The following is a 19,552-nucleotide window of genomic DNA, read 5'->3' as shown; positions in this document are numbered from 1 at the left end:
CCTCCTGTCACAATGATATCAACCCCACTGACTATTGTCACCCTTCTGCCCCCACTGACTATTGTCAACCTCCTGTCACAATGATATCAACCCCACTGACTATTGTCACCCTTCTGCCCCCACTGACTATTGTCAACCTCCTGTCACAATGATATCAACCCCACTGACTATTGTCACCCTTCTGCCCCCACTGACTATTGTCAACCTCCTGTCACAATGATATCAACCCCACTGACTATTGTCACCCTTCTGCCCCCACTGACTATTGTCAACCTCCTGTCACAATGATATCAACCCCACTGACTATTGTCACCCTTCTGCCCCCACTGACTATTGTCAACCTCCTGTCACAATGATATCAACCCCACTGACTATTGTCACCCTTCTGCCCCCACTGACTATTGTCAACCTCCTGTCACAATGATATCAACCCCACTGACTATTGTCACCCTTCTGCCCCCACTGACTATTGTCAACCTCCTGTCACAATGATATCAACCCCACTGACTATTGTCACCCTTCTGCCCCCACTGACTATTGTCAACCTCCTGTCACAATGATATCAACCCCACTGACTATTGTCACCCTTCTGCCCCCACTGACTATTGTCAACCTCCTGTCACAATGATATCAACCCCACTGACTATTGTCACCCTTCTGCCCCCACTGACTATTGTCAACCTCCTGTCACAATGATATCAACCCCACTGACTATTGTCACCCTTCTATCACAATGATACAAACCCCACTGACTATTGTCAACCTCCTGTCACAATGATATCAATACTACCGACTCAGTATTGTCATCCTTCTGTCATAACCCCATCGACTATTGTCGCCCTCCTGTCACAATGATATCAACCCCTTCGACTTTTGTCATATTCTGCAACATATATCAATCCTGCACGGCTATTGTCACCTGCCAGCCACATGGACCGATCCAACTCCCCTGTCACAAATATCAATCCTACCGCCTATTTATAATCATCTGTCGTAAACAAAATAAGGACACTAGCATAAGAAACTTCTTTACGACAGGAGAAATCATACCTGTGTCCACCAACGACGTAACCAGTGATTACTATCGGATGAACGTACTGAAGATGACTGGGAAACTCTTTCCAGTGTGGGTCGGAGGTGGTAGAAGGCCTATATTTTGACCTGGTGAACACATCGAAATACAAGGATTTGCGGGGCAAAGCATCCTCGATACTCCAGGGGTTACGTTCATTTACGCTCTCTGAACCCCTGGAATATGTCAAAGCAAAATTGAAGGCACGCGGCTAGCAATTTGATCAGTCTCATGTAGAAATAAAATCTGACCAATCGCTAGGCCGATACCTGGGCATTTGAAGACCTCAGATACATTACAATGTACAAAATAAAGTACAGAGGAGCGATACCCGACACCAAAGCCAGTCAATTTTACCTTTACGCGACCGAGCAATTCTTTTGATGTACATCAAAGTATCAAACTAGTCTTCTCGTCTCATCTACAAGGTGACGCACACTGAGCCTTCGTTTTTGTCATGACATATTCCAGAGGCACAGAGAGCGTAAGTGAGCCTAACCCCTGGAATATCGAGGATGGAGGCAAAGTAGCCATTGTATACATTTTGACGGACAGCAGGTTGCACAATTACAAATTACAGTTGAAGGAGAACATTTAGGCAACTTGTGTGGAAAATGTAATGAGCGAAATTTAATCTTGTATGTGATTTTTCAAATTGATTTATTGGAATGCGTGAACAGTGTTATATCTCTGAGAGTAACAAAACCAATGCCAATGTAACACTTAATGGCAAATGACATCACGTCATGATACAATGTAGTATAATCTGAGCGCGCTTTCATTCTCGGGCTTCAACCAAAAATATAAAATTACGGATCATTTTATTATATGTATGCTATTTTATGTACTTAATCAATATGTGCTTTATAACTTACATATTGTGGTTGATATGAAGGAAGCAGATGGTACTTATACGGTTAGCGTTATTTGATCACATTTTTCTTTCACTTCTTAACCGTTATCTTCACGTTCAACTCGATCATTGTCAAAATCGGTTTCACTTGTCATATACAAATCGTGACCATATGCATGTAAAATAAATGGGCTTCACATGTTTTACAAAGCCAACCGTTTGTCACAAACGTCAAATCTAAATAGAAATGACGTCAAAAGTTTATTACACTAGTGTGCGTCAACATCTGACGTTACGTCACTGCGGTCGGAGACAGAATCACTGGTGTGCGTCGTAAAATTCAAGAATGATATAAAGACCCACTGCTTCACATCTGCATTTTAGGCTCTCTGTACAGACGTCATGCGTTCAGTTCAGTTCTTTATTACCTTGAACCTTACGGCTCATCAGTTCAAAATACACATATATACAAGGATAAACAATACAATCACTCGCACCCATATACACCCCCACAAATACACCCACACACACAAATACACACTCACATACCCATTGGTATAGTGTAGAGAGACATCCCTCTTTATATAGGTACATAGTCTTTTCTTTTCTTATTACTCAGTTTAATATATTTGGCTAAATTTGTTAACTGTTTTTTGTTCCCTGTTTCCATAAGTTGGATAAATGTATACATGCTAGGTCTTTCATAGTAATATTTCTTAATAAAACGCTTTCTTAAATCTAAAAAACATTCACATTTTAATATAAAATGAAATTCATCTTCGATATCCCCACTGTTGCAGTATGCACATGTTCTTTCAATCCTATCTACATTGTTATACCTACCAATTTCAATATTTAATTGCACACACCACCCTTTATATATTCAGTTACATGCATATTGAGATGATTGTATTCTTACCTAATGAATAATGTTGATTTGTAAGCCTTTATTATCTACTATAATTATACTATAATTTATGTATTGTAAAGGGCGCTATATAAATGTTGTGTATTTCTATTTATTATAAGTAAGCGTTTCCCAAACGACGCATTCTCTGTATCCCTTATATTTTCTAATAACAGGTACCAAACGATGAACAGTATATCGGAGTGTATCTCCGTTTATCAGAGGTTAATGTTGGTCCTGTAATGCATACTTGTTACAGTAAAGTGCCTTAATTTCGCTGTGTCAAAATTTTGTTTTTCCATATATATACCATATATTCTGTGTGGACTCGTGCTGTATTTTCAAATATCCTGTATGAAGCCGTCCTGTATATATACATACCCTGTATGAACCCGTCCTATAATCTACAAATATCCTGTATGGACTCGTCCTATATCCAGTCAGATTCTGTGTGGACTCGTGCTGTATTTACATATATCCTGTATGAACCCGTCCTGTATCTACATATATATCTTATATTGACTCGTCCTGTATCCACACATATATTTTATATTGACTCGTCCTGTATCCACACATATATTTTATATTGACTCGTCCTGTATCCACACATATATATCTTATTTGAACTCGTCATGTATCCACACATATATTTTATATTGACTCGTCCTGTATCCACACATATATCTTATACTGACTCGTCCTGTATCCACACATATATCTTATTTGAACTCGTCATGTATCCACACATATATCTTATTTGAACTCGTCATGTATCCACACATATATTTTATATTGACTCGTCCTGTATCCACACATATATCTTATACTGACTCGTCCTGTATCCACACATATATCTTATTTGAACTCGTCATGTATCCACACATATATCTTATTTGAACTCGTCATGTATCCACACATATATCTTATTTGAACTCGTCATGTATCCACACATATATCTTATTTGAACTCGTCATGTATCCACACATATATCTTATTTGAACTCGTCATGTATCCACACATATATCTTATTTGAACTCGTCATGTATCCACACATATATCTTATTTGAACTCGTCATGTATCCACACATATATCTTATTTGAACTCGTCATGTATCCACACATATATCTTATTTGAACTCGTCATGTATCCACACATATATCTTATTTGAACTCGTCATGTATCCACACATATATCTTATTTGAACTCGTCATGTATCCACACATATATCTTATTTGAACTCGTCATGTATCCACACATATATCTTATTTGAACTCGTCATGTATCCACACATATATCTTATTTGAACTCGTCATGTATCCACACATATATCTTATTTGAACTCGTCATGTATCCACACATATATCTTATTTGAACTCGTCATGTATCCACACATATATCTTATTTGAACTCGTCATGTATCCACACATATATCTTATTTGAACTCGTCATGTATCCACACATATATCTTATTTGAACTCGTCATGTATCCACACATATATCTTATTTGAACTCGTCATGTATCCACACATATATTTTATATTGACTCGTCCTGTATCCACACATATATCTTATACTGACTCGTCCTGTATCCACACATATATCTTATTTGAAACAGTGTTATATAGATGGACAACACGTACTAACATTATATGATTTAGAAGTCATTTATTCATTAACAAACATATAAAAATTGCAACATATTCATAAAACAGATAACTGAACATCAAATAAATAAATTAGAAACAAATGTGATTGTTACATTTTCAGCCAAAAGTTCAACAGCAGTACTATTTTGAACATTTCCCCACAGTCACGTTTAATCCATAGCTGGGCGATATGTATAAATCCAATGGTGGCGCTATAGATAAATAAATCTTCATTGAGGCAAAAAAATGGTGTCGTTTTGAGAGCGAAACCCTATGATTTCAACGGTGGGTAATATATAGAAATTATCCGAATGGAAACGGCATTGGGAATGAAAACGAAAAATTAACTTATGATAATTTGTATTACTTTAAACCTATTTAACACTGAAATATTTTGTTAAGCATTCTAAAAATCAACAATCTTATAAATTATTTCGTCCAATGTAGACAAACAAAAACGACTCCCAACGGAGACTTCCGGTACAATGTTGTTAATAAATATATGATGCTCAAATATCAAGTATTTTAAATAAAAGCTATTTATTTTGGAAATTCACAACTGAACACACAACACTTTTATACACATGCAAAAAGTCATCAAATCCAGCAATAGATTTCAAATACTGTTCAATTTAATAGCATGCCCGTTTCCTTGGTTATCATATACTGTATTGTGAATGTATGGGAAAGGGTATAGACGTTTAAACAACTGTCTTAATCCCTTGATCTACGTTGCGCAATTAAAGAAACATGGCGTTTTTTAAAGGAACCCTGGGTTCACGTAATGTCACATCACTAAATTTCTTAAACCAAACAAAACGATAATCACAAATTTCCAAACAGAAGGTTTGGGAGACCTAAATAAGACATTGTCAGGTGACTCTTCCTCTCGGTGGGAGTCGTCGCCCTTTGCACGCAATACTTAACTCCCATATCGTGAATTTTAATGGACCAACCCAAATAGTGTTTTTTATGACTTTTTAATCCATATATGATATACCAATCACTCTCCAGGATCCCTGGACAGCTCCTATACGAAAGGAGGACAAGACACTACAACAAGACCAGACATAGTGGACAAAATTATATCTATCACTAACCTGTTATAACTACACAAACGCAATCTCCGTTTCCTCCAAAAATATATGTCTCTTTCTTTTTTTAAGTTTCTGTTACCCACTTTTTACATTTTCATCTCGCGGGAACACTTGGAGCGCTTTTCGACATACACTTATTTGGTGGTTTAAAAGTGACATCATCCATAGCTAGAGGCTTAACGAATACATGGAGAAGTACATATCCCACTATTCTAACAGCATTATTTGTGGAGCTCACGTCTGTTGGTGAAATTGACAGTAACCCCCAAAGTAGAATAAAAAACATTCCACTCTTCCTACATGTATTGATACCTATCGTAAATAGTGCATTACCGTTATACATGGTACCAATATATAGTGGGGACATTCAGAGCGACTGACCATAGCAATCAGGCCAATAACATGTGTGTTCAACAAGTCAGAAGGGATTCAAAAATGTTTTTTTCCTTCCAAGTAGACACGGAGGAAAGCTTGGCTCCCACAATGCATCCCTTATACGAAGGTGCTTCAATTAAATCACCGTTGTGTGTTTTTAATGACGTCTTTTGCACCAATTTGCAAAAGTCTTACAATTGTGAGTAGCAATGTTATAACGCCTTGCCCCTAACTGACCTTTTGCTCTTCTGACCACCGTCTCATTCGGAAAGCATTTTTCCTTTATGTGCGTCACCAGATATAGTGGTTTTTCAAAAGGCAACCATTCGTCTACAACGCCGTATTTGAACGTGTTCCGAATTATCCTGATGTTTGCATGGCAGTCGTGTTCAACCAGAATACCATGGCAACGTGGATGTAAAGCCGTCCTTGACATGACCACGTGATCTCCTGGTACCAGGTCAGTTATTTTGTCCACCACTCTGTCATCCGTCTTGAAGCACGTGGTTATTGCCCTTCCGATGAAGTTTCCGAGGAAGGTACCGCCAACTTTGCCGCAGGTCATCCCAATCATTCCACAAGCGCCTGCCACTAAGCAGGGTATGATGATCCCGGTATGACAAATGGTTATAGCCACAAATATTCCGCCTATCGTTAAAGCCACTGTTACGATTCCTTCTACCATTCGCCTAATGGCGACTTTTGCGTACTCGTTACGAGACAAATTGCCATTTCTTCGCTCCCTGTACGCCTTTGCGATATCCGAAGAAAGAATGAGACATTCGACAATCACAACCACTACTGGTCCAACAGCTTTGGAGGCAAGCCTGGCCAGAATAGATAAACCTGTCTTGATTACCGTTACGTTAACGTGTATCAGCCACTCCCAAGCCTTAGCGACCAGCCAAATATACTGGTGACTTTTGCTGATGCCCGTTTTGCAAAATGTAGCGAATGACTCGCAATTGTCATGGAATATGTGATAACCCGTTTCCATCAGCCTCGATCTGGCTCTAGCTATTACGAGACGTGAAGGGTTAGACACCTGTACATCTCGGGTGTAGTCGATCTTGTACAGATCTCCGTATTCCTTAGAAACGTCGAGGAGTTGCTCTTTGATACGTATGCTGCCGTTATCCGTCTGCCAGTTGATGACCTGGAGCGTACTGTCGTTGGCATCAACCCGAGTCACGATGCAATGGTGCCATACAACATAAGGACGGCTGAACGCGATGTGGTCCCCGACATCCAGCTCACTGAGGTCAAATATACGCCTACGCGAACTCTGTACAAGCAGAACATTGTTTTCATGTAGCCCATACCGACAAACATGTCGAGATCTGTATACCCGAAGACGTGGCACTCCTAGGTCATTTCTTACAGAATTCGGGCCTGGGTTGGTAGATTCATCGGATAGCCATTCTGTTTTACAACGTTTGCAAAACACACCTGATTGTCCGTAGTCGTGGAGATCCTCTGTCTGGTCGTTTCCGCAGGAACACTCAATTACCATCCTTCTTTGTATTTTCCTCAGATTCACTTCATTTCATTTTTTTTTTTTTTTGTATCTAGAAAACAAACAACAAAACCATTTAGAGATGTGAACGTAAGCTGTGATAAGGTTAATGTGTTATAATTTTCCTGTGAACAAACACCTTATATATTTATAAATACCCCATGTATACATATACGTAATCTCTGTGTCATTATATCACGAGTGAAGTGACGATACAATACCCGGATATCCTATTAATGTACTGGCGAGCGTTGACTCCCTGTGACACTTGGTGCGCCTATTGCCCTATTAAGTGCTGTGCTGGATTACATGGCGTTGTTAGATGGACACGTCCGTTACACTTCGCACGAGTAAACCAATACATAGAGGTTACACAACGAGTGGTTGTTGAATATGGTATTTATTTCACTCGAGTAAGTTAATTTTCAAAAGTTACAAAAGACACGAGCTTTAGTTTATAGAATATTCTAAGTACAATTCTTATAGAGTTTATAGAATATTCTACGTGCAATTCTTATAACGTGTATAGAATGTTCTACGTGCAAATATTACAAAGTTTATATCCACATACGAATCATATAAAGTGTATAGAGAGTTCTGCGTACAAATCTTATAAAATTTATAGAATGTTCTACGTGCAAATCTTATAACGTGTATAGTATGTTCTACGTACATTTTTTGTAAAATTTATAGAATGTTCTACGTACAAATCTTATAGAGTTTATAGAATTTTCTACGTGCAAATTTTATAAAATTTATGGAATGTTCTAATCAACTTTATGGAATAAACTTTTTCCCATACCAAATATATTGTGTTATTGAATAGTATATTGTTTATAACTATAAGCACCATCGAAAGACTTCGATAAATAAGTTACGAAATGGTATTTACGATTGGTTATAAAATCAAATTACTGCAAGACTAATACAAGACTAATACAAATGAAAATTCATGTACTTACATTTAAATTTCTCTCTTGAATGTTTACAGACAACAATACTGTCTGGGTTTTCCCTAACACACCGTACGTTACATCACGTGTGTCTATTTATAGAAGTTAATGTATTGCGTATACAGCAACACTGGCGTTGTCTTGCGTCACACGTGTACGAACAGGAAGATGACGAAAGTGTTTTATACGCAACACTGTAGTGTTTAGGGACGGTAGTTGATTAGGGAGAAGTCCTTATATATATCATACACACGGTACCGTTACAACCTAAGTATTGTATTAAAATACAATAGGATTCAATCTAAACCTCCATTAAACTGCACGATAAATCAATAACCATTGTCGATGATAGAGATATTGATCAAATTAAATCACCCAAGGAGCAATGTTCCTGGCATCTGAAGATGGAAATTTTCACTCTGTAATATTACACAGTCGCAATGCCAAGGCTGCTTTAATTATAAATTTTATAGGAAAAACCAACCCAGGACCTCGTAAACGAACCTCTCGGTTTACTGCCGAGACACTTTCGGTTTAGTGTCCAACGGCTCAGGAACACAATGAATGACGTATGCACTGGTATGACCAGACAATACATTGGATACATATAATATTGTCCGCTGGATCTAAATAGTTTAATACAGAAATCTTTAGCTATTCAATGAGTCGTTAAATCTATATCAAATAATAGTTATATAGGCTTCATTAAAACAGCATTTCAATGAATACTTTCAGGGGCGTTTCTATGATATTTGAAAGAGGGGGCGTAGAATCAAATCTTTTGTCGAGCGGAGCGAAGGGAAAAACATTTTGGACCTTTTTTTTGCTAAAAAACATAAAATAATTGTGATNCCATATTCAATACAATATTAGCAGATTAGGTTAGTTTTTGTGTGTGTGTTTTTGAAAAGGGGGGTGGGGGGGGGGTACGCCCATTACGCCCTCACCTGGACCCGCCCCTGACTTCACATATATAATACAGACTCTTTAAATGACATTTCAACTAATCAGTAACACGTGTTTTGTCTCCTCTTTAAATACATAAACTCGAATCTTCGAAATTCCAGGGTTTACGCTCACCTACGTTCTCTGCGCCCCTGATTTATGTTCTCTGAGCCCCTGACGTACGTTCTTTGAGCCCATGACTTACGTTCTCTGAGCCCCTGACGTACGCTCTTTGAGCCCATGACATACGTTCTCCGAGCCCTTGACGTACGTTCTTTGAGCCCATGACTTACGTTCTCTGCGCCCCTGGTACACTTTGTATGTCATGAAATCGAAGGAACGCAGAATTTATAGCTATATTTGATATTGGTTTCAGGTTTAAAACAAGAGGCCACCAGGATCTGTATCACTCACCTGGATTTCTAAACAATCATAGGAAAATAGTCTCATTTAAGTAGTATGGTAAGTAAGATCATAGGAATAGGGCCAGTTCCATAGGCCAGAGACGTATAATACAGTATACGTCTCTGCATAGGCCAATCCTTGCAGCATACATGTATATGTATCAAAATCTCCATGCTCAGCACATGTAGGGATAGCCGGAAGGAGGGGGAAAGGTTCTCAAGTGTTTCCTGGTTATGATCAAGGGACTAAGTCCAAAAGGGTTTTGGCTGATCCCAAGGCCTGTTGTGGTAGTATGTTTTATTCATCTCTTTATACTCAACACTTATATATGATGTGACCCAGAAACTAGAAGTCCCTAGGGGTGTGACCAGACTACAGGGTTATGCTAAGATCATAATATTGTTTGTCACTTTATGCCAGGAATTGTATATATGGTTATGGGGTTGGGACCTCAACCCTTTTTAAAGTATGACCCAGATACTTAGTCTTAAAGGGTGGGGTGAGACCCTGAGGCCATCCTGGTATATTGTAGCATATGTGTTTTCATCTCATTACACCCAGCAATTGTATACAAGTCTATGGTTATAGGATGGGGATTTCAACTGTTCTCCATGTTGAGACCCAGAAACTATATAAGTCTCTAGGGGTGTAGCCACACCCCAGAGTCAATTCTAATACCATGGCTGTTTGTCTCTTTTTGCCAAGCTTTTTTATATATTGTTATGAACTTTTCACAGTTATGACCCAGCTAGGGTCTAAGTTTACAAAAGTAGGGCTAGACCCCAGACCATCCTGATAGCATAGGTGTATTCAAACTGTATACCCATCAATTGTACATGAATATGTTTATATGGAGGGGATATCAACCATATGGAGGTTACAACCCATGGAATAAGTCTTCAAGGATGGGGTAAAACCCCAGGGCCATCCTGTTAGCATATGTGTAATGGTCTCTATACTGAGGATGTGGGGCTGGTATCTCATGCTATGCTGTGACTAGGAAACTGTGCATTTAAGGTCGTAGCCAGACCACAGGGTCACTTTATTTTACAACACTTATGAAACAAGTTATTTCAACTTATATTAATCAACTCTTGTCCCCAGGACTAAGTCTCCATGGGTGGGGCAAGACTCTTATGAGACATTCCAGTAGCATAGGGATATTCTTCATTTTATACCCAGCAATGGTTATAGGGTGGGCATTTCCACCATTTCCAAGCTATATCCCCTTTTTAGCTCCACAATTGGTAAATTTTGAATCCCCTCTACCGGAGCACATTTCCAACCAAATACTGCTAATGACCATCACATAGTTTTGGAGGTTGTTTGAAGCAAAACAGCTAAGTTACCTCCTTTTTGACCCTGTCCCTTAGCCACCTGGGGGTCAGCCTATTATTTGTATAATTTGAAACCTGACCACTTCAGTCAAATTTTGGTTAATATCCAATCAGTGTTTCAGAAAAAGTCATCCGATAAAAGAAATTGTTGCTGGGTGGACAACAGATGGCATGGTATAGGATAAGTTCACCTTCGTCCTTAAGGCCCAGCGAGCTAAATACTGACCAATCGCTAGGCTAATACTGTCCATGAATATTACAGAGGAGTGAGACGCCCGACTTCAAAACCAGTCAATTTTAGTGTTACACTGCTGAGCCATTCTTTTGATGGACATCAACTAGTCTACTTACCTAAAAACCACCCTTACCAGAGATATATTCAGAGATGTCTCTCGCGTACCATTTTCATAAATGTTAATCATATGACCTTGCTGGTCATGTGCGCCATTTTTTATTTTTTTCCCCGTAGAGTATGTACAGACGGACATAGAAGTATGATCTTTGGCAGTGTGTGGGAGGAGGGCTGGTAAAATAACAAAGACAGACATAGAACAGTGGAGTATGATCTTTGGCAGTGTGTGGGAGGAGGGCTGGTAAAATAACAAAGTCAGACATAGAACAGTGGAGTATGATCTTCGGCAGTGTGTGGGAGGAGGGCTGGTAACTGACCTTGCTGGTCATGTGCGCCATTTTTTATTTTTTTCCCCGTAGAGTATGTACAGACGGACATAGAAGTATGATCTTTGGCAGTGTGTGGGGGGAGGGCTGGTAACATAACAAAGACGGACATAGAACAGTGAAGTATGATCTTTGGCAGTGTGTGAGACAAGGGCTGGTAACATAACAAAGACTGACATAGAACAGTGGAGTATGATCTTTGGCAGTGTGTGGGGGGAGGGCAGGTAACATAACAAAGACAGACATAGAACAGTGGAGTATGATCTTTGCCATCTGGTGGGGGGAGGGCTGGTAACATAACAAAGACAGACATAGAACAGTGGAGAAGGATCTTTGGCAGTGTGTGGGAGGAAGGCTGGTAACATAACAAAGACAGACATAGAACAGCGGAGTATGATCTTTGGCAGTGTGTGGGGGATGGGCTGGAAACATAACAAAGACAGACATAGAACAGTGGAGTAGGATCTTTGGCAGTGGGTGGGAGGAAGGCTGGTAACATAACAAAGACAGACATAGAACAGGGGAGTATGATCTTTGGCAGTGTGTGGGAGGGGGGCTGGTAACATAACAAAGACATACATAGAACAGTGGAGTATGATCTTTGGCAGTGTGTGGGGGGAGGGCAGGTAACATAACAAAGACAGACATAGAACAGGGGAGTATGATCTTTGGCAGTGTGTGGGGGATGGGCTGGAAACATAACAAAGACAGACATAGAACAGTGGAGTAGGATCTTTGGCAGTGTTTGGGAGGAAGGCTGGTAAAATAACAAAGACAGACATAGAACAGTGGAGTAGGATCTTTGGCAGTGTTTGGGAGGAAGGCTGGTAAAATAACAAAGACAGACATAGAACAGTGGAGTAGGATCTTTGGCAGTGTTTGGGAGGAAGGCTGGTAAAATAACAAAGACAGACATAGAACAGTGGAGAAGGATCTTTGGCAGTGTGTGGGAGGAAGGCTGGTAACATAACAAAGACAGACATAGAACAGTGGAGTAGGATCTTTGGCAGTGTGTGGGAGGAAGGCTGGTAACATAACAAAGACAGACATAGAACAGTGGAGTATGATCTTTGGCAGTGTGTGGGGGATGGGCTGGAAACATAACAAAGACAGACATAGAACAGTTGAGTATGATCTTTGGCAGTGTGTGGGAGAAGGGCTGGGAACATAACAAAGACGGACATAGAACAGTGGAGTATGATCTTTGGCAGTGTGTGGGGGGGAGGGCTGGTAACATAACAAAGACAGACATAGAACAGTGGAGTATGATCTTTGGCAGTGTGTGGGAGGAGGGCTGGTAACATAACAAAGAGGGACATAGAACAGTGGAGTATGATCTTTGGCAGAGTGTAGGAGAAGGGCTGGTAAAATAACAACAAACAGCAGCTGTATTTTTACGCTTTTTATTTCTGTTCCTCCTAAAACAAGAGCAAGTTATCATCAATTTCTTTCACTATCATTCATTCTAAAACTTGCTTGTCAGACTACCAATCAAACATCTATCACCCTATAAAGCTCATCGATAATGTAGGCGGTTGTGTAGGGGCCAGCAAAGGGTTCCAATAATTACCGTTAGATTGATTAGCTATAAGTTCAAATAGGCAGGTACTCAACAAATAGGAAAAGTTTAACTGATGATATCAGCATTGTATGCAAATTAATTAGGAAAAACATCAGACGTTGCTCAGCTTGAACTCGTATGAGAAAAAAACAACACCTCTTAACTTGACCAATTACTCCCGACCTAAACAATGTCTAAAACCTTCTTACAAAGCTATCGTTGTTGTAAACCTCATAAGTTCAAGCAAAGTAGATTTCACTGTATTTTATTAAATCAATTAATCCAGTACATAACATTGACTTTTAAAATTATTTTGTTCCATTCTAACAGGAAAATATTACTAACAATAACTAGGGACGTCAACATGACACTTAAAACTATGATAATTTATGTACTTTAAACCACACTGAACCCCTTTATGATAAATTACTTTGAAGTAATACATTTCCATCGATCAATTTGTATCACTTGAATACCACAAGTTACACAATTCACCCTATAATACATGTATACATCGACACACCAATATCGTGTCACCCTGTAATACATGTATACATCGACACACCAATATCGTGTCACACTGTAATACATGTATACATTGACACATCAATATCGTGTCACCCTATAATACATGTATACATCGACACACCAATATCGTGTCACCTATATTACATGTATACATCGACACACCAATATTGTGTCACCCGATAATACATGTATACATCGACACACCAATATTGTGTCACCCTGTAATACATGTATACATCGACCCACCAATATCGTGTCACCCTGTAATACATGGATACATCGACACACCAATATCGTGTCACCTATAATACAGGTATACATCGACACACCACTATCGTGTCGCCCTGTAATACATGTATACATCGACACCCCAATATCGTGTCACCCTATAATACATGTATACATCGACACACCACTATCGTGTCGCCCTATAATACATGTATACATCGACACACCAATATCGTGTCACCCTGTAATACATGTATACATCAACACATCAATATTGTGTCACCCTAAAATACATGTATACATCGACACATCAATATTGTGTCACCCTATAATTCATGTATACATCGACACCCCAATATCGTGTCACCTAGAAGACATGTATACATCGACACATCAGTATTGTGTCACCCTATAATTCATGTATACATCGACACATCGATATCGTGTCACCTATAGTACATGTATACATCGACACATCAATATCGTGTCACCCTATAATACCTGTATACATCGACACATCAATATCGTGTCACCTATAATACATGTATACATCGACACATCAATATCGTGTCACCCTATAATGCATGTATACATCGACACACCAATATCGTGTCCCCCTATAATACATGTATACATCGACACACCAATATCGTGTCACCTATATACATCCAACGTTCATACAAAATATATGCAATATTACATTAATATATAAACATATACCAACACTCATACCAATTGTATGTTATAAAGTACATGTACACGGTGACATGGACACATCCATGTCAATAAAACTTGTACCTTATCATACATGTGTATGTATCAACTTCCACATACATGGTATTTCTTACACCGCTACATATGTAAAATACACGTCCCATACAGAACAGAAAATGTGAGATAAAAAGAATATTACATGGGCATGACGTCACTTCAATCTACATGTATTTTGCTGAATTTTATTTTCCAGTAAAAGATTAAAAACCAACTACGATGCTCTATTTCCAGTAGTATAGGTAGGTTTAAAATTAGTTTAGTATTAAAAAGTGATATTACGTCACATGTTTCCAGCTTCACATCTCAATCAAACAAGAGGCCCAGAGGGCCTGTATCGCTCACCTGGATACCTATGCAATAATGGCAAACTATTCTCCAAATGAGATCAAGGGAATATGCCATACCCCAAGGCCAATCCTTGTAGCATAGCTATATTAGATTTTTCATGCCCAGCAATTTTATGTATGGTTATGGGGTGGGGATCTCAACTGTTTCAAAGCTTTGACTCAGAAACTAGGTCCCTATAGTTGTGGCCAGACCCCAGTGATCGATTCTAATATAGTGACTGCATTTGTCTCTTTTTTTCAAGCATTTGTATATATAGTTTTGGGGTGGGGATCTCAACCGTTTCAAAGTTATGACCCAGGGGCCAAGTCTGTAAGGGTGGGGCAGACCCTGGGATCAATTCTAATGTCATGACTGCATTCGTCTCTTTATGCCCAACAATTGTATATATAGTTTTGGGGTGGGGATATTAACCATTTCAAAGTTATGACCCAGGGGTTAAGTCTCCAAGGGTGGGGCAGTCCCCAAGGCCAACCTGGAAGCATATGTGCAATCATCTCTTTATACTCAGCAATTGTATATATACGGTTATAGGGTGGGGCTCTCAACTGTTTCCAAGCTGTGACTAAGAAACTAGGTCCCTAGGGGTTCGGTCAGACCCCAGGGTCTATTCTGATATCATGATTGCATTCGTCTCTTTATGCCCAGCATTTGTATATATAGTTTTGGGGTGGGGATCTCAACCGTTTTAAAGTTATGGCCCAGGGACTATGTCTCCAAGGGTGGGGCCAGACCCTAGGGACATCCTGGAAGCAAATGTGCATTCTTCTCTTTATACTCAGCAATTGTATATATGGTTATATGGTGGGGATCTCAACCATTTCCAAGTAATACATTTTATTGGCCCCACCCCTTAGCCCGGGGGGTCAGCCCCACCATTTGTACAATTTTGAATCCCTGCCTCCCATGAATACTTCCGACCAAATATGATCAATATCCATGGCATAGTTCTGCAGAAGAAGTCATTTATAGCAATATAACCAAATTGCCCCCTTTTGGCCCCGCCCCTCAGCCCCCTGGGGGGTCAGCCCAACCGTTTGTACAATTTTGAATCTCCACCACCTAGAGATGCTTCCAGTCAAATAAGGTTGATATCCATCACTTAGTTCCAGAGAAGAAGTCACTTAAAGCAGTATAGCCAAATACCCTTTTTGGCCCTGCCCCTCAGCCCCCTGGGGGGTCAGCCACACCATTTGTACAATTTTAAATCCCTGCCTCCCAGGAATGCTTTTGATCAAATATGATTGATATCCAGTGCACAGTTCTACAGAAGAAGTCGTTTGTAGCAATATAGCCAAATTGCCCCCTTTTGGCCCCGCCCCTAAGCCCCCTGGGGAGTCAGCCCCACCATTTGTACAATTTTTAATCACCACCACCTAGGGATGCTTCCAGTCAAATATGGTTGATATCCACTTCTTAGTTTCAGAGAAGAAGTCGCTTAAAGCAATATGGGCAAATTGACCCCTTTTGGCCCCGCCCCTCAGCCCCCTGGGGGATCAGCCCCACCATTTGTACAATTTTGAATCCCCACCACCTAGGGATGCTTCCAGTCAAATTTAGTTTAATTCCAACCAGTGGTTAAGAAGAAGAAGTCGTTTAAAGAAATTGTGGATGTATGGACGGACGGACGGACGGACGGACGGACGATGGACGACGGACGCCACGGTATGGCATAAGCTCACCTTGGTCCTTCGGACCAGGTGAGCTAATAAATTGTTAATGTAAGAAAATAACTGTATCATATGTAAGTTAAGTAGGATAAAAATGATCCATCCTTGAGTACATAATTTTGGTTGAAACCCGCTGACAATTCCTGGTGTTTGGCCCAAATTCTGTACTCATGGGTGGGACATTTCTATCCTCCATAGTTTAATCCCACATGGGTGAACTCAGTGATGTTTACTATTAAGACATCTCAATCAGATGATGGCATTGTATGTTCAGATCATAGCGCACTAATCGAAGGCCTTACATAACATGGTTTGATTTTCACCAACAACCTTACCGTCAGTGGCCAAATCTCTGGGTTTTAAGAGTTATCCCACACAAGCTGGCTCTGAATAAGATTTAGAGTTATCCCACACAAGCTGGCTCTGAATAAGATCTAGAGTTGTCCCACACAAGCTGGCTCTGAATAACATCTAGAGTTATCCCACACAAGCTGGCTCTGAATAACATCTAGAGTTATCCCACACAAGCTGGCTCTGAATAAGATCTAGAGTTATCCCACACAAGCTGGCTCTGAATAAGATCTAGAGTTATCCCACACAAGCTGGCTCTGAATAAGATCTAGAGTTATCCCACACAAGCTGGCTCTGAATAAGATCTAGAGTTATCCCACACAAGCTGGCTCTGAATAAGATCTAGAGTTATCCCACACAAGCTGGCTCTGAATAAGATCTAGAGTTATCCCACACAAGCTGGCTCTGAATAAGATCTAGAGTTATCCCACACAAGCTGGCTCTGAATAAGATCTAGAGTTATCCCACACAAGCTGGCTCTGAATAAGATCTAGAGTTATCCCACACAAGCTGGCTCTGAATAAGATCTAGAGTTATCCCACACAAGCTGGCTCTGAATAAGATCTAGAGTTATCCCACACAAGCTGGCTCTGAATAAGATCTAGAGTTATCCCACACAAGCTGGCTCTGAATAAGATCTAGAGTTATCCCACACAAGCTGGCTCTGAATAAGATCTAGAGTTATCCCACACAAGCTGGCTCTGAATAAGATCTAGAGTTATCCCACACAAGCTGGCTCTGAATAAGATCTAGAGTTATCCCACACAAGCTGGCTCTGAATAAGATCTAGAGTTATCCCACACAAGCTGGCTCTGAATAAGATCTAGAGTTATCCCACACAAGCTGGCTCTGAATAAGATCTAGAGTTATCCCACACAAGCTGGCTCTGAATAAGATCTAGAGTTATCCCACACAAGCTGGCTCTGAATAAGATCTAGAGTTATCCCACACAAGCTGGCTCTGAATAAGATCTAGAGTTATCCCACACAAGCTGGCTCTGAATAAGATCTAGAGTTATCCCACACAAGCTGGCTCTGAATAAGATCTAGAGTTATCCCACACAAGCTGGCTCTGAATAAGATCTAGAGTTATCCCACACAAGCTGGCTCTGAATAAGATCTAGAGTTATCCCACACAAGCTGGCTCTGAATAAGATCTAGAGTTATCCCACACAAGCTGGCTCTGAATAAGATCTAGAGTTATCCCACACAAGCTGGCTCTGAATAAGATCTAGAGTTATCCCACACAAGCTGGCTCTGAATAAGATCTAGAGTTATCCCACACAAGCTGGCTCTGAATAAGATCTAGAGTTATCCCACACAAGCTGGCTCTGAATAAGATCTAGAGTTATCCCACACAAGCTGGCTCTGAATAAGATCTAGAGTTATCCCACACAAGCTGGCTCTGAATAAGATCTAGAGTTATCCCACACAAGCTGGCTCTGAATAAGATCTAGAGTTATCCCACACAAGCTGGCTCTGAATAAGATCTAGAGTTATCCCACACAAGCTGGCTCTGAATAAGATCTAGAGTTATCCCACACAAGCTGGCTCTGAATAAGATCTAGAGTTATCCCACACAAGCTGGCTCTGAATAAGATCTAGAGTTATCCCACACAAGCTGGCTCTGAATAAGATCTAGAGTTATCCCACACAAGCTGGCTCTGAATAAGATCTAGAGTTATCCCACACAAGCTGGCTCTGAATAAGATCTAGAGTTGTCCCACACAAGCTGGCTCTGAATAACATCTAGAGTTATCCCACACAATTAAGCTGGCTCTGAAGGTCAAACATGGCCTTAATGTAATGTTATCTTAAAGGTTTGCTATATTTAGTTTCCAATATTTATTTGCTATATTATTTTCTAATTATGTGATAATAACTATACACAAAGTAGCTTTATAGGTTTTGTCATTTGTGTGGGTGTATTAAGTATCACTGGCATCAGACAACAGCACTTTCTACTGAGCTAACAATAGTAACTGTTAATATCATAGAACGGAACTTGTAGATAATTGTTAGTAGCATTATTTTCATTAAGGTTCAGCATTTCAAAAATATTTTACTACTCAATTCAATGAATAAATAAGTACTTAGTGGTTAAATGTTTGCCTTTCCTTATTATATATAACTGCTTAAATTTTTAACATATAAACAAAAACATTACCTTTTTTTTTACAACTTGGTTGTCTTTAATAGGTTATTTAGATTCACAATAATAGGTTATTTAGATTCACAATAATATGTATCGTCAGCAACATTTACGAAAACACATATAAACTACACTTAAAACACAATACCAATCAATTTG

General features: G+C 39.6%; 1 protein-coding gene across 1 annotated transcript; it reads right to left on the bottom strand.

Annotated features, from left to right (window-relative positions):
• Nucleotides 1-4,489: 4,489 nt before the first annotated feature.
• On the bottom strand, nucleotides 4,490-8,801 carry LOC110467060. Its single transcript, XM_021523952.1, has 2 exons — nucleotides 8,430-8,801; nucleotides 4,490-7,519 (listed from the first exon to the last, which is right to left on the bottom strand). The coding sequence occupies exon 2, from the start codon at nucleotides 7,462-7,464 to the stop codon at nucleotides 6,109-6,111; it is 1,356 nt and encodes a 451-aa protein (XP_021379627.1). The 5' UTR covers nucleotides 7,465-7,519; nucleotides 8,430-8,801; the 3' UTR covers nucleotides 4,490-6,108.
• Between the last annotated feature and the right edge of the window lie 10,751 nt (nucleotides 8,802-19,552).

The sequence above is a fragment of the Mizuhopecten yessoensis genome, unplaced genomic scaffold (assembly GCF_002113885.1).
Source record: "Mizuhopecten yessoensis strain PY_sf001 unplaced genomic scaffold, ASM211388v2 scaffold11157, whole genome shotgun sequence".
NCBI classification, from domain to species: domain Eukaryota; kingdom Metazoa; phylum Mollusca; class Bivalvia; order Pectinida; family Pectinidae; genus Mizuhopecten; species Mizuhopecten yessoensis.
Note: the sequence above shows the minus strand (reverse complement) of the source record. Positions and strands in the feature narration are given on the sequence as shown.